Source organism: Schistocerca gregaria, chromosome 1 (assembly GCF_023897955.1).
Source record: "Schistocerca gregaria isolate iqSchGreg1 chromosome 1, iqSchGreg1.2, whole genome shotgun sequence".
Classification (NCBI taxonomy): domain Eukaryota; kingdom Metazoa; phylum Arthropoda; class Insecta; order Orthoptera; family Acrididae; genus Schistocerca; species Schistocerca gregaria.
In genome coordinates, this window is record NC_064920.1 from 1,030,505,322 (window position 1) to 1,030,522,851 (window position 17,530).

A 17,530-nucleotide genomic window follows, 5' to 3' on the forward strand; every position below is an offset into this window, starting at 1 on the left:
CAACATGAAGTGCATCACTCACCCTCCCTATAGTCCAGATTTAGTTCCATGTGACTTTTTCTATTCCCTAACATGTTGGAATTTTCTTTCTACCTCTTGTAGTTTGGAAGCAACAAATGTCTGAAATTTGTTCCTTGTTTTTTAATAGCCCTGTATTGACGCCAAATATAAAAACAGGAGCTGCTTAAAAAATCACAACAAAATATATTTTAAAACAGAAAAAAATTAAGGGCACAATGTAAAATCATGGAGTTCATTTCTAAGGCCACAGAAGGATGAATCAATGATTCTAAATGGGTAAAACACATTTTCAACATCTCTGATTCTAAACCAAAACCAAGAATATGAAAATAAAAAATGATTACAGGGATAAAACAAATACAGAAATTACAATAACAAGGAAAAGAAATTAATATAATTTAAGACATTATAAGAAACTGCTAAGCCTTTGGAAAACAAACGAAGCACAGATTCACAAGAAACTTAACAAGAAGACTGTCAATAATTGGCCAAAATACTGGGAGAAACAACACAGTGAATTCATGAAAAGATTTTGAATGTATAAGATGAGAGAAATCATCGTGTCAGTTATCAAGTTTAAACTGGTATGATGATGAATGATGCTATACACTGTTGCTGTCCAATGGATGGGTTTAGGCCTGGCGAATGCCTGGGAAAGCTACATGCCACCATGTGTAGTGCCAAAAGTGAAGTGTGGAGGATGTGGTGTTCCAGTATAAGGTTGTTTTTCCTGGTTAGGATGAGGACCTCTTATTGCATTTAAGAAAAAGCTAAATGCAGAAGGATATGAACACATTTTACAGCAATGTGTACCGCATACAGTAGAGGAATAGATTCAAAGATTATGACATGATTTTATCAGCAAGACAATGCATCCTGTCGTAAAGCAGCTTCTGTAAAGCAATTGTTCATGGGCAATAACTTTTCTGAAATGGACTGACCTGCCCAGAGTCAAAACATGAAATCACAGGATCACGTCTGAGATGAGTCAGAACATTGACTTCTTTTCAGCATCCCAGCTTTTCAACATCACTATCTTGTCTAGTTTTGGATCTTAAAGAAGAATGGGCTGCCATTCCTCCACACACATTCAAGACACTTCATTGAAAGTTTTCTCAGCAGAGCCAAGCAGTCAAAGGCGAAAGGTGGAGACTCACCATATTAATGAATACTATACTTTTGATCAGATAGTGCATTCACCTGGAACTGGTTTGGGGAAACCATGGCAAAACAGAATTATGATGGGTGGATCAAGTAACAAAGCAACTGCTAACCTTAAGAACAATATCTTAAATTCCATTCGCTTTAGTATAAGTCTGATAAAACTGAAATATTAAGTCTCAAAACTGAAATACCCCAGAGGGAGTAGTTTTGCCTTAAATGTAAATGGAGTTCAGTTTAACTAAATGAAACTTCATAAATCATAGAATTATGTTTAAACCAAATCTTACCTTCTCTGTTTGATTGTAGATATACGAGTGCATGGATAAAATTTCTGGGAATTCTATGTAATCATGCCTTTTTGTCATTCCATTACTCTGCCACGTAGTGCGTTGGATATGAAAAATAAGGCATGGAGGAAGCTGTAAAAAAAGATAAGGTTCGCATAAGTGACAGGTTGAAAACTGGAAATCTAAGTAACAGCTGTTAAAAGTGAAGGCTTTTCTCCATAAACACAGAACATAGCTTGATCGTGGTCATAAGTATAGTCAACTGAAATATATTTCTAAACAACTTCAGCAAAACTCTCTCTTTCTAGAGCTCCATTCAATCATTTCTCACTCAGTCTTTCTGTTCTCCTTTATCATATTTTCTAATTACATGAATTTATAATGTACCTTTATTTATTTTCCTCTTTTTATTATTCTAGTTGAAAATCTTACTAGCATTTAAATTGGGTTCAATAAAAAGGAGATGATAAAAGTTACTTTTTGGAGTGCCATGTGTTTTCCTCATTCACTGCCCGAGGCAGTTATGTAATACACTAATGAATGAAATGATTTGTCTTCTTAACACTAAGTGGTTAAGAAATATTTTCCAAAACCATTTCTGCTATAGGATATCGGCGTCAACAGCGCTGTTGATGTTCACTATGCATTGATAAACACCGATTCTTGGAAAACTAAGCCAAATATTTCACAGGAAACTGTTAAGGTTAAAAACACAAAGTAATACAAAAAGCTCAAGTGCCAAGCAATTTTTCAGGTTGGTTCAGCAACATCTTCTGACATCATTTGACACAATTCATGTTATCTAGTCAATTGAACACCTGTTTTTAAACTTTGCTGCCATTTTTCTTATATATCTTGTATTACTATTTGTAACTGGATTTGAGATGCTGTTTATTGTCAGTGTAGATGCACTGTGTGTCATAAAACCTGACATCTAGCAACCCACTTTGAATGTAGCAGCTTGAGTTCTACCGAGTCCCAAGAAACCACTGAGCTTCATTTACAGAATAAAAATGCTGTACAACTTTTATAGATAATGTGTAAAATGTATAAAATGCATGTTCGACCATCATCATTATGAGAAGGAAAGTTGCTTCTCACCATACAGCGGAGATGCTGAGTCACAGATAGGCACAACAAAAAGACTCTCACAATCAAAGCTTTCGCCCATTAAGGCCTTTGTCAGCAATACACACACACACACACACACACACACACACACACACACACACACACTTTTTGTGGTGCCTATCTGTAACTCAGCTTCTCTGCTATATGGTGATAGCAACTTTCCTTCCATAACATTGTTACATTTTATCCTGGATTTTCCAATGTTTGACCATCAGCCACTTTTATTTAAAACCCAAATATCAACCAGTTTCAGTTATGGAGCAATTTCACAGATAAGCGTTAAAATGGTTTAAGCCACATTACATTTGTCATTACTTGAGTAATGTAAAAAGCATGTCATTAATATCAATATATGATGAGGACTTCTAGCAGCAAACATACTAATAACAAGCATACACAAATCAGTCTTGAGTACTTCTCTATGTACACTTGTTATTAGTATGTTTGCTTCTAAATGTCCTGTGACATATATTGATATACATGACATGCTCTTCACATTACTTAAGTAATGACAATTGTAATGTTGTGGCTTAAACAATTTTAACCCTTATTTGTGAAGATGGGCCATGACTGAAACTGGTGGATATTTGGGTTTAAAATTAAAGGAGCATATTGTCAAACATGCATTTTATACATTACTTGACAGTCATTACAAATCACCTACCAAAAATGTATTGTTGATAACACAACATTAGTTTTACCAATGCCAATGCAGAACTGGTGGTTGGTAGTTTGTTTAGAATTAATCTGAGAATTTATGAAGACTCATATAGACATTACATTTGGAGCATAATTATATGTTTTGATCTTATTGCGTTTTCTTTTTACTAGATTTTTGTGCTTTTACTATTACTGACCTGATGATATAGTTTAACTGGCAGTGGAGGGAGGTGAGCCAAACCTGTATCAAATCAGCGTGGCATATCAATGAGTGTGGGACACTGACTGGCCTTACTGTAGTTTTTAGGCAATTTTCACTCTTAATTTAAACAAATGCTGTGATGCTCCCCCATCTCCATCTCAAGAAATATTACACACAAAGAGTCAAAATATGATAACACACAGAAAAAAGTTGCCATGATTCTCAAACAGATGGTGTAAATGACTTCCCTCCCTAAAGATAACTGACTGTGGGGCAGAAAAGGCATTCAACCACAAGCTGAATAAAATATATTTGCAAAAATCCTGAAAACAGCAGACACCACATGATGTTGTGAACAGTATGGTATTATTATTATTAAATTATTATTATTATGCTGAAAATGATCATAAATTTACAAACATACTAAGTGAATATCATGAAAAGGGTTGTCGTTACCATACAGAGGATATGTTGCATCACAGAGAGGCACAACAAAAAAGACTACTATACATTTTAGCTTTCCATCAAAAGGCCTTCTTCTGAAGCAGAAAACACACACACATTCACACAAGCACAATTCACATACCTCCACATTACCTCACACTTTGTGTGGTTTGTGCTTTTGTGAATGTGTGATTCAGAGGAAGGCCTTTTGGCCAAAAGCTAAAATGTATAACAGTCTCTTCATTACACCTGTCTGTGACTCAATGTCTCTTCCATACGGTGAGTAGCAATCTATCCTTTTCATAATATTGTTGTTATTTTATCTTGGACTTTCTGTTGTTTACACGTACGACATGTGTTTACAGAACCTGATTTATGCAATTAGGGAACATGTTATGTAAACTGATAGCCTTAATAGATGTTAATGCAATGTTTGCCTTTCCAGGCAATACATTTTGTTGGTTGGTTGGTTGATTGATTCAGGGGAGGGGACCAAACACCGAGGTCATCAGTCCCATCAGATTAGGGAAGGATGGGGAAGGAAGTTGGTTGTGCCCTTCTGGAGGAACCATCCCGGCATTTGCCTGAAGCAATTTAGGGAAATCCTGGAACACCTAAATCAGGATGGCCGGACATGGGTTTGAGCCACTGATCTCCCAAATGGAAGTGCAATGTGCTGATCACTGCATCATCTCGCTCGGTAATACATTTTGTTGCGGAACCAGCCATTAACTGTAAAAGGTGGTAAATTACACCAAGGACAAATCACAGACAAATGAGTATCGCTTTTAAGGATAGCTCACAAGTGACAATAAAGTAGGCAGTTGTTTGGTATGAAACAACAGCAGTTTACAAATGTGTACCTCAAATGCATTGCTCATTCAAGAGCTGAAATATTAATTCCTGACCATTGGTTCCTTATCTAAAAGTATTCAGTTAAGGACCAACTGCATAATTTTGATCATAAATATTTTAAACACTCTGCATGTTTCTTGCAATTAATAAAACATACTGAACAGCATCTGAGTCCTTTACAGCATTTAGTTGGTAATGTGTATTTTTTTCACACACATTTTAAATAGATGGTTACACCCTGGTATGAAGTAATGAATAAGACATCGTTTGGTATTGGAAGACGAGTACTTAGTGTAAAGGTCTAAGTTTGAATATATAATCTGAAATTACATTACAAGTCCAACTGTTACAGTTATTTAAAACAAGTTACAGACATAAAAATACAGATTTACAATAACAGCAGGCTTCATGGAATAAAAAGGCTTATTTTGTTCCTAGTGAAAGTGAAAAATATATTTTTAAAGGGCAGGTAGGTTACAGTGTGGCACTTAGGCTGTATGAGACAGAGTAGTTGTTGAAGGAATATACTATAACTCTGTATATATAAATCATCCCAGTGTTTCCCAAAATTAATTTAGAAAAATGGCAGCTAATCTCAATGGCAATTGTCAGGAAAGCATCTGAATACTCAGGTTCCACCACTTTTTTTTATTGCCACTATGCACATCCACAATAGACAACACTAAGCATCACAAGAGATCTATCAGTACACACTCTATATGGAAACTATAATGAAACAGAAGAGAACAAAGTTAATGCTGACATGCTGTTAACAACAGGAAACTGAATATCTGTGGGGAGCGATTACATCAGGTGGAGTTGCAAACAGGAGAAAGGAGTTGGGCAACAGGGGGGAAGATCGGGGAAGTATTATTGAGGGCTGGGAGGTAGGTCAAGCAGGCACACAGAATAGGAATGTCACATTGATGAGTTCATTCTGCCTTTGCATTAGCCCCATTGCTTGCAGCTAGAATGAGCTCACTGGTGCCACATTCCTATCCCATGGGCCTGTTGGCTCTCCCTCCCAGATGCCAGTGAACTTTTTCCACAACTGTCTCCCACTTACTCCCCTCCTTTGTACTCTCCTCCCAACACAACCCCTCACCCTACTCTAGCAGCACTGCAGGTGCAATGAAGTCACCAGCAAGGATGTAACCATATATATGGTTGTGTTATTGCTCAAAAAGTCAACATCCCTTTTTTCCAGGTATGAATGAGGTATCATTAGTAAAGTTTTTTAGCCAGTTTCTGACATTGCATACTGATTTTCTACTAAAACTTACTATTTGTGGAAACTTTTACAATAAAGGAGACTTGACTATCACAGGCAAAAGGGTATCATAGACACCCAGCTGCATACCTATATTTTATGGAGTTAACTTATTAATCACGAACAAGGACTCCTTTTTAAACTTATTTCATTACAAATATCATTTCACTTGTTTTAAAGTACTTATAACAGGATAATTTGTATACAGCTTCCTCACAGATAAGAACCGTGACCACCGTGGTAGTCCATTATTTCTGTCTGTTGCGCACATTGACTTTTCTATATGAATATTCTTTCCAAAATGACAAACATATTTCTCACTGTCACCTTGAATTGTGATTTACCTATTGCTGCAATGGCCTAACATGCTTACAGTAACTGACAATGTTTGTTGAGTTAAAGTTCTAGGTTATGCTACCATACCGACAGTCCCTAATCCGGTCATATGAGCTAGGACAAACAATATGAATTCAAAACACATTTTTTGGACATATGGAAATACACATACAAGGATGCACCACAAATTCATGTTTATTATTTCGTGTCATTTGATTTATTGTTAAAGACGTTTTCTTTTCATTCCCAGAATTACCCCTACCCCAATGTACACGTATTCGAAACACTGTCATTATTGAGGGAGGGAGGGAGGGGAGGGGAGGGGAGGGGAGGGGAGGGGAGGGAGAGAGAGTTGCCATTTGGAGTGACATCTGTTGGCAATGATGGAAACTATAAGCTAGTCAGCTATAAAAGAGGTGGTATCTGGAACGAAAAGCAGCAAAGTAAAGAACCACTGCAACTCAAGACAGCTTGGTAATGCATTTTTCAGTCTGCTTTTTACCCTAGCATTTGCTTCTCAGAGATGTAAAGATTCGCCAGAAGTGACACATGGTTTGGTGTTCACAGTAAACTGAATTTCCATTTTCGCCCATTGGATAACTAGGATGAGTTAGGAACATGCAAGCTGCCAATGTGGCAACCAGTCAAAAGACCACTGAGCTACACAAAATTATTATTACCAGAATGTAGACATGTCTTCTTATTCTATACAAATTAAAACCCTTTCATTGTTTTTCTGCATCTATGTCAAGGGTAATCTTAGGAACTACTGTAGGAATTTTGATACTGTTTTCACTGATAGACAAATTAATTCACAAGAAAGCTTTGCGTATATAATTTATTACCACTATGCTAGACAAGTTGTCTGGCTGTAGGACTTAGTGCTACAAGTGCGAAGCTGGGATGGGTCACTAGTTTGAGCAATAGTACCTGCCTTTTGCAAGCAGTACTCTTTCAACTGAACTGAACTCTCAACATACAACTGTCACAAATATTTACATCAGTATACACTAGAAACAAATTTTATTAAAATACTATGGGAAATTGGTCAGAGTATTTTGATATCTATAACTTACAAAAAGTCACAAAAATCAGGTCTCAAAACCAAACAGTTTGGAAGATGTAATTTCTAACGAAAAAACATAGGATAAAATACCAACTCAAATGTTTTAAATGTTACACCACAAACATACAACATACCTTTCCTAGGTTACAAGTTTTAAAGATGCTAGATCCTGAAGATCTTGAATCACCAAATACTTTTTCACAGTTCTCACAGCTTACACCATTGATTAGCTCTGGAGACATGAACTTCTCCAACAGTTGATACAATGTCGTTTTATTACGAAATACGGTTTCGTTGGGGGGCAGTGTCAAAGATATGCAGCCAAACTTGTCATATTTCACAGGTGACTGCAACAAAACGATATGATAAGCTCAAATTATAAGCATATGGTAAAATCAATATTACATAGCAAGGAACAAAACTGAATAAAGAAATTACTCTCAACATGTCCATAGAAACACTGGGAAATATGGTATTGACAACATGCTACGTGAACCGTAAGACATGCTGTGACAATAAATTAATTGCTTCACTGAAATCAAGTACCAATGCATGCTCTTTACTATAACTGTAACACGAAGTAACAACTACAGTACAACCTAAAGGACTGTTTTCAATACAAAATTATGCGTGCTGTCACATCATCTTCCCTCCCTTCTTTCCTTCCTGGAAACTAATCACTAACATATTTGACAATAGTGTAGTAAGTGGCAGGCACAGTAATTTTTTAACACAGCTGAATACCTCAAAGTAAATCCATGTGCAATTCAATCCACCCACAAAAAAGGGTCAAGCACAATTACCATATAGTCCAAAGACAGATCACAGGTATGCGAATTCATTCACAAAACGGAGAAATTGGTGGTTGCGGTGTACAGCATCGATTGTGTTCTCCAGTGACAAAAGCAAAAGAAGAAATGGGATAGCATTGAGGTCATATGTAAATGTGTCACTAAATTTACAATTACTAGTTCTCATAAGTAAATCTACAAAAATCTGAAAGAACTATTCATTTTCTAGTATGCTGAAGTCTCTTAAAATTATTTGTTATATTATATTTAAAGATAAAAATGGTAAATATTGATACAGAACACTCACCGTTAGTGTTTTCATTGTTACATAATAAAGTTTTCTATAAAGTAATGGTGGAAGATTCCGTCAGCGTATTGTTGTTGTTGTTGTTGTTGTTGTTGTCCTCAGTCCTGAGACTGGTTTGATGCAGCTCTCCATGCTACTCTATCCTGTGCAAGCTTCTTCATCTTCATCTCCCAGTACCTACTGCAGCCTACGTCCTTCTGAATCTGCTCAGTGTATTCATCTCTTGGTTTCCCTCTACAATTTTTACCCTCCACACTGCCCTCCAATACTAAATTGGTAATCCCTTGATACCTCAGAACATGTCCTACCAACCGATCCCTTCTTCTGGTCAAGTTGTGCCCCAAACTCCACTTCTCCCCAATTCTATTCAGTACCTCTTCATTAGTTATGTGATCTACCCATCTAATCGTCAGCATTCTTCTGTAGCACCACATTTCGAAAGCTTCTATTCTCTTCTTGTCATCCACGTTTCACTTCCATACATGGCTACACTCCATACAAATACTTAAGGAAACGACTTCCAGACATTTAAATCTATACTCGATGTTAACAAATTTCTCTTCTTCAGAAAAGCTTTCCTTGCCATTGCCAGTTTACATTTTATATTTTATATCTCCTCTACTTCGACCATCATCAGTTATTTTGCTCCCCAAATAGCAAAACTCCTTTACTACTTTAAGTGTCCCATTTCCTAATCTAATTCCCTCAGCATCACCTGACTTAATTAGACTACATTCCATTATCCTTGTTTTGCTTTTGTTGATGTTCATCTTATACCCTCCTTTCAAGACACTGTCCATTCTGTTCAACTGCTCTTCCAAGTCTTTGCTGTCTCTGACAGAATTACAATGTCATCGGCGCACCTCAAAGTTTTTATTTCTTCTCCATGGATTTTAATACCTACTCCGAACTTTTCTTTTGTTTCCTTTACTGCTTGCTCAATACACAGATTAAATAGCATCGGGGAGAGGCATATTATTAGTTACAATCCACCAAAAATACTGCCAACAATATTATGAAAAGGATAGTTGCTACTAACCATATAGCAGAGGTGCTAAGCTGCAGATAGGCACTACAAAAAGACTGTTACAAAATAAGCTTTCGGCCAACAAGGCCTTTGTCAAAAATAGGTGACACGCACGCACGCACGCACGCACGCACGCGCACACACGCGCACACACACACACACACACACACACACACACACACACACACACAGTCTCTCACCTCTCATCTGGTCATGGCTAGCTGAGAAACTGGCACATCACTGATCATCAGCCTTACTTTTGATGAACTCTGGTATTGAGTTAAGGCATCATGGAAAAATGTACCTGTACCTGTTATCCAAGCTCAGTTCAAATCAATGCCCAGTTGGGTCGAGTTGCTGTTGTTCACAGAGGTGGCAGCTCTATGCACTAAAATTCCACCCTCTGTGCCCCCAAATGGAAATATGTATTATTTTTGTTACACTGTACATGCACATTAAGTAAAATTTTGTTACTAACTATTCTTCATATTGTCGTCGTCGTGTGTGTGTGTGTGTGTGTGTGTGTGTGTGTGTGTGTGTGTGTGTGTTTTCAGTTTCTATCTCAGGTCACTTGAATGCTATCATTAATAGTTTCAACTTATTAAATCACCAACAGATAACCTGTTTAAAAAGAGGGATTTTAAAATACTGTTGCTGTTGTGGTCTTCAGTCTAAAGCATTGTTTGACACAGCTCTCCATGCTATTCTATGCTGTGAAATCCTCTTCTCCTCCAAATAACTATTTCAACTTAAATCTTTCTTGGTCTCCCTCTACAATTTCACCTCCCCCTTTTCCCATCAACCCTAAATTGGTGATCCCTTGGTGTCTCAGAATGTGTGCTATCAACCAATCCCTTCTTATAGTCAGGTTGTGACACAAATTTCTTTTCTCACCAGTTCTATTCAGTACCTCCTCATTAGTTACATGATCTACTCACCAAATCTTCAGCATCATTCTGTAGCATCACATTTCAAAAGCTTCCATTCTCTTCCTATCTAAACTGTTTACAGTGTGTGTTTTACTTTCATACACACCTACACACTATACAAATACTTTCAGAACAGATTTCCTGATGCACAAATCTGTATTTGATGTTAACAAACTTCTTTTCTTCAGAAACACTTTTCTTGTCAGTGCCAGTCTACATTTCATACTCTGTCTACTTTGGCTATCATCAATTATTTTGTTGCCCGAATAGCAAAACACATCTACTTTTTTAAGCGTCTCAATTTTTTTAATCTAATTCGCTCAGCATTGCCTGATTTAATCCAACTACTTTCCATTATAGTCTTTTTCTGTTTTTGTTGATGTATATGATGACACTGTCTATTCCATTCACCTGCTCTTCCAAGTCTTTTGCTGTCTCTGACAGAATTACAATGTCATGAGCAAACCGCAAAGTTTTTATTTCTCCTCCCTGAACTTTAATTCCTTCTCCAAATATTTCTTTTGCATCCTTTAGTGGTTGTTCAATGTATAGATCGAATAACAATGGCGACAGGCTACAACCTTGCCTCATTTCTTTCTCAAGCACTGCTTCCCTTTCATGCCCTTGAGAATCTTCCAACCACCGTCTTTTTTATTTACTAGTTGTAAATAGCCTTTCGCTTCCTGTATTTTATCCCTGCTGCCTTCAGAATTTCAAAGACTGTATTCCAGTCAACAGTCAAAAGCTTTCTCTAAGTCTACAAATGCTATAAATGCAGGTTTGCCTTTCCTTAACCTACCTACTAAGATAAGTCATACAGTCAGTATTGCCTCGCATGTTCCTACATTTCTCTGGAATATCTGTCTCGCGTGTGTGAGGTCAGCTTATACCAGTTTTTCCACTCTTCTCTAAAAATTTTGTGTTGGTATTTTGCAACCATGACTTATTATATGCTAGTTTGGTACAGTTCATAACTGTCAGCACTATTTCTTTCTTAATTGGAATTATTACATCCTTCTTGAAGTCCAAGGATATTCCAACTGACTCACATATCGTGCACACCAATTCGAACAGTTCTGTCATGGCTGGCTCTCCCAAAATACAAGGAAAACTAAATTATAAATCAAATTAATTTCATCAGTTTCATAGTACTTTACTATTCCACTTTTTATTACCTTTTAAACACATCATCTGATGACTACCTGGTAATAAGTTGAAACCAGTATTGTTCGCTACTTGAGTGTCCTGCAGCTGAAATATATAACACATTTTTTTTTACACAATGACATTATGTTTTGCTAAGATAGTATACACCGCTGTGTTAATTACTGTCTGCAGCATCTGTTACTACACAATACTATAAAAAATTAACAGAAACAGATGAACTGCTTCAGTGACATATTTACCTTGTATTTGCATCTTGTGCATGTAGTCTTGCCAGCTAGCAGACCTTCACAAGGTGGTACTGCCCACACAGATCCTTTTACACCAGGTAGGTGGGCATTTTTTAAGCCTGACTGTATACACCTAACAATGCCACTGGCTGACAATGACTGCCTACTTTGACTGTCTTTATTCTTCCAGTCACTGGGACTTCTCTTGTCCATACAATGTGGATGGTGATGTACATGTTCTCTACTGCCAACAGTAGGAATATCACCCTGTGCATGGTTAACTTCATTGTTCAGGACACGTTTTTTATCAAAGTCATTTAGTTTCACTGTCATAGAACCAGCAATACTTGAGCAATCATTCCCACCTTGAACTATGTGATTACTCTGAGACTTGTTCTCAACAGTCAAGTCAGTATTCTCTGTCAGACAAGTAAGTCCTTGCCCTGAAGATGCATCCAAATAACTGTTTACAGTGGCAAAATTTTCTTTATCACTGTCTGAAGTCAACTCAAAATCGCCGCTACCTTCACTTTCCGGCAAGCTAGATACACTTTGATTGGTTTCCTCTTGTTCTGCTTCAAAATCAAGCAGATCGGCAAGTGTAGACACTTTCTGAAAGACAAAAATAGGAACATAAATATGTTAGATTGAACATATCACATTATAAAACACTTGCAAAGTTTTCAAAGTTTTTCAAGAACAGAGCATGTTTTTAAAATGTATCAGAAACTTCTAATGAGTCTTGCACAACATTTTGCAAAAGTATTATATGATTTAGGAACTCTTCTCATTTCCCTGATAAAGCACATTTACATAATGACTCAGAAAGAGAGAACTTTTAACTGTGTGGAGGCATTTTTTATTTACTGTCCATAAAAACAGTGTGGTTCTAAAAAGTATCAGTAACATCCACAATGATTTTTTCGTACTGTAGAAGTGTTTGTGTTGTGTGCTCTAACCTCCCCTTCCTCCCCAATTTTGACTGCCATAACAAACATGATATATGACATCATAGCCAATGCTTGTGAGTAGTTTGTGGGAGTTCTGAAATGCAATAACATTTGCTTATTACAATACTTAGTACAAAAATTAATGGTTTAAAACAAATTGTTCATTATATTTACATCATTAATATCAACAAGGGTTCACACAATTGCACCAATATTCATTAAACAGACTGAAACACTTCAGAATACCTTCACAACAAGTGCATTCATATGTACGATATACAATTTACAGTACTGTACATTCCCTGTTAAGTTTCATTTTTAGTCACAAGAACAGGTAACAAACAATAGGTACACAATCAATCAATTACAATTACACGACTACAATGTTTAAGCAACAAAACAGAAAAGAATCTAGTACAAATTAACAATAAAGCCACAGATCCAGTTGATGAGTTCGTGCTTGATATTTTCAAGTGTGGTGGAAATGGACAAGTGGCCATGGCAGGTAACATGATTGTGAAACCTACAGTAAAACTGGTTGAGAAATTTCAAGGTTTCCTAATTTTTCATCATTACATTTCAATAAGTTTCTGACACCATCATCGTTGTCCCAGGAGGTAACAACCACTGTTATTTTCTGCCTCACAACTGAGGAGCAGAAAGAATGGTGTGGAGACTATTGTGTCTTGCTTCACTGTGTTATATGCAAATGTTATTGTATAATCTCTCTGTTCAATGTTAACATAAATGGAGAGCATATCTGGCAATGTTTTACTAAAGCATTCTGAGAGGCCATCTGTCTGTGAGTGGTAGGGAGTTGGCATCCAGTTGGTTATAACACAATGTGAAATTACCTTAGTCTTGAGCAGAAATCTTTTCCACAGACTTCATCATCAACACACGGCACTCTGTGCTTCAAAATGATGTCTTCTACAAGAAACATTGCAATTTTTGAAGCTCTGGCTCTTGGCACAGCTCTGGTGTCAATGTAGGAGGTGAGGTAGTCAGTGCAGACTATTATCCATCAATTCCCATTTATTGAGATGAGGAACATCCCCAAGAGGTTGATACAAAACTGGGGGAAATGTGCTGATGCAGGCAGAATTGATATGAGATGCTCCAAGGAAACAGCGGCAATTATTTCCATCAGTGGCATTCCATTACACCTGCACATAATGTCCAACAGGTCGGTAGAGACCTGGCTAGTGATACCTGCACTTGATCTTCTTTAGAGTCTTCATGTATCCCAGGCAACCATATGTTGGAATACCATAGAAATACTTTATAGTTCCTCTCATACAATGCTCCATTTATTAATTGGAATTTTCCTTTGTTAGTTCCTCCTCCTTCAACCCATATATAGTTTTCAGCAGTGTTGGATATTCCATCTGTTCAGCAGCGATGACAGATATTTCACCCATGCTGCTCTGTTCCTCCAAAGGATTCCTTGAAAGGAACTGGTGTTTACATCTGATTTTTTGTACCACTGTGATATTGCACTCCTGAAGCCTCAGTGTTCATCTTGCCAGTTGACCCAACAGATTCTCAAGACTAGTCAGCCAGCATAAAGAATGGTGGTTAACCACAATGGTGAACAGCTTGCCACATAAAAATGGCTACAACTTGATGGCCCAAACAGCTGCAAGGTACTCTTCTTCATTGTAGAGTACTTCATCCTGGACTTTGAAAGTAGTCTGGGAGTGTAAGCTATCGCCTCATCATCATCTTTCTGAATCTGCACTAGAACTGCATCTATCACACAACCACTAGTATTGGTGTCAAGTTCTGTTTTGGAATTCTCGCCGTGAATGCTAGGACTGGAGAAGATGGCAGTGCCTCGTTCAGGAAAGGTAAGGTCTGTCTTGCACTGTATTCCAGGAAAATGCGGCATCTCCCTGCAGTAGTTCCTACAAGGGACATGCCTTTGTTCAGAAGTTCTTTGTGACTCACCCTTTGTGCACACTCTCAGGTGGCTTGCAGAGTATTAATGTAGATTCGGTAACAGCACATTCTGAGGAAACTACTTAGATCACAATTGTTGTGGTCTCCAAACCACCAGAAACTGGTTTGATGCAGCTCTCCTAGCTACTCTATCTTGTGCAAGCTTCTTCATCTCCAAGTACCTACAGCAACCTACATCCTTCTAAATCTGCTTAGTGTATTCATCTCTTGCTCTCCCTCTACAAATTTCACCCTCAACGCTGCCCTCCAATACTAAATTGGTGATCCCTTGATGCCTCAGAACATGTCCCACCAACCAATCCCTTCTTCTAGTCAAGTTGTGCCACAAATTCCTCTTCTCCCCAATTGTATTCAGTACCGCCTCATTAGTTATGTGATCTACCCATCTAATCTTCAGCATTCTTCTATAGCATCACATTTTGAAAGCTTCTGTTCTCTTTCTGTCTAAACTATTTATTGTCCATGTTTCACTTCCATACATGGCTACACTCCATACAAATACTTTCAGAAATGACGTCCTGACATTTAAATCTATACTTGATGTTAACAGATTTCTCTTCTTCAGAAACGCTTTCCTTGCCATTGCCTGTCTACATTTCACATCCTCTCTACTTCGACCATCATCAGTTATTCTGCTCCCCAAATAGCAAAACTCATTTACTACTTTAAGTGTCTCATTTCCTAATCTAATACCCTCAGCATCTCCCGACTTAATTCGACCACATTCCATTATCCTCGTTTTGCTTTTGTTGATGTTCATCTTATATCCTCCTTTCAAAACGCTATCCATTCCGTTCAACTGCTCTTCAAAGTCCTTTGCTGTCTCTGACAGAATTACAATGTCATCGGTGAACCTCAAGGATTTTATTTCTTCTCCATGGATTTTAATACCTACTCCGAATTTTTCTTTTGTTTCCTTCACTGCTTGCTCAATATACAGATTGAACAACACCGGGGAGAGGCTACAACCCTGTCTCACTACCCTCCCAACCACTGCTTCCCTTTCATACCCCTCAACTTTTATAACTGCCATTTGGTTTCTGTACAAATTTTAAATAGCCCTTCGTTCCCTGTGTTTATCCCCTGCCACCTTCAGAATCTGAAAGAGAGTATTCCAGTCAACATTGTCAAAAGCTTTCTCTAAGTCTACAAATGCTAGAAATGTAGGTTTGCCTTTCCTTAATCTATATTCTAAGGTAAGTCGTAGGGTAAGTATTGCCTCACATGTTCCAACATTTCTACGGAATCCAAACTGATCCTCCCTGAGTTTGGCTTCTACCAGTTTTTCTATTGGTCTGTAAGGAATTCATGTTAGTATTTTGCAGCCGTGATTTATTAAACTGATAGTTCGGTAATTTTCACACCTTTCAACACCTGCTTTCTTTGGGATTGGAATTATTATAATCTTCTTGAAAGTCTGAGGGTATTTCGCCTGTCTCGTACATCTTGCTCACCAGATGGTAGAGTTTTGTCAGGACTGGCTCTCCCAAGGCTGTCAGTAGTTCTAATGGAATGTTGTCTACTCCCGGGGTCTTGTTTCGACTCAGGTCTTTCAGTGCTCTGTCAAACTCTTCACGCTGTATCATATCTCCCAATTCATATTCCTCTACATCCTCTTCCATTTCCATAATATTGTCCTCAAATACATTGCCCTTGTATATACCCTCTATATACTCCTTCCACCTTTCTGCTTTCCCTTCTTTGCTTAGAACTGGGTTTCCATCTGAGCTCTTGATATTCATGCAAGTGGTTCTCTTTTCTCCAAAGGTCTCTTAATTTTCCTGTAGGCAGTATCTATCTTACCCCTAGTGAGATAAGCCTCTAAATCCTTACATTTGTCCTCTAGCCATCCCTGCTTAGCCATTTTGCACTTCCTGTCAATCTCATTTTTGAGACATTTGTATTCTTTTTTTCCTGCTTCACTGAAGATATATCACATAAATGTGCCAGGAAAATTTTTAATAATGTCATAAATGTCTGAGATTCAGGGTTTGAAATTCTTCTAAATGGATCGTCATCAGAATTGATTTTGAAATGAGAGTCAAACGCTCTGCGATTTAATAAATTCATGGTACATTCTTGCACATAGTTCAACTTATGTAAAAGGATATTTACTTTGAAAGTAACGCTTTTCAAACCACTATTCGTAATATTTTCCCGCGACCTGTTAGAAAAAGGTTCGTTTCAATAGTTGCAAGAGAGTTACCATGACGTAGGAAGATCGTATGTAAGTAGGTGCAAGACACTGAAACTTCATACGTTATGTCATAAAAGAAAGAAGACATCAGAGGATACTCCAAAAGCATCAGAATTTCGTTCAAATGGCTCTGAGCACTATGGGACTCAACTTATGAGGTCATTAGTCCCCTAGAACTTAGAACTAGTTAAACCTAACTAATCTAAGGAGATCACACACATCCATGCCCGAGGCAGGATTCGAACCTGCGACCGTAGCGGTCTCGCGGTTCCAGTCTGCAGCGCCTAGAACCCCACGTCAGAATTTCGTGAATCATATTAAAATGTGCACATTTAAAGTGCACATTCGTATGTCCGCATTCCCAATGAAGCAGACCTCGACCTGATATTAAGCTTTTCAGTGTGGTTTTCGAAATGTAAATTTTCTTGTAGCACCAGTGTTGTATTATATCATGTTTGGTTCTTTATTATGGCATAAAGCCATACATGCTAGAAAATGAAAATAAGCACTTGAAATGCAGTAAACAGTTGAAACTAG

At 37.6% G+C, this 17,530-nt stretch overlaps 1 protein-coding gene across 1 annotated transcript in view; it reads right to left on the minus strand.

Annotated features, from left to right (window-relative positions):
- The window catches only part of LOC126279070 (ubiquitin carboxyl-terminal hydrolase 30), an 85,635-nt gene that overhangs the window by 25,942 nt on the left and 42,163 nt on the right, over nucleotides 1-17,530 (minus strand). The window contains exons 4-6 of the mRNA XM_049979525.1: nucleotides 11,897-12,496; nucleotides 7,571-7,783; nucleotides 1,473-1,604 (exon numbers count right to left, since the gene is read on the minus strand). Of these exons, the coding sequence (XP_049835482.1) occupies nucleotides 1,473-1,604; nucleotides 7,571-7,783; nucleotides 11,897-12,496 (945 nt within the window). The remainder of the gene's footprint in view (nucleotides 1-1,472; nucleotides 1,605-7,570; nucleotides 7,784-11,896; nucleotides 12,497-17,530) is intronic.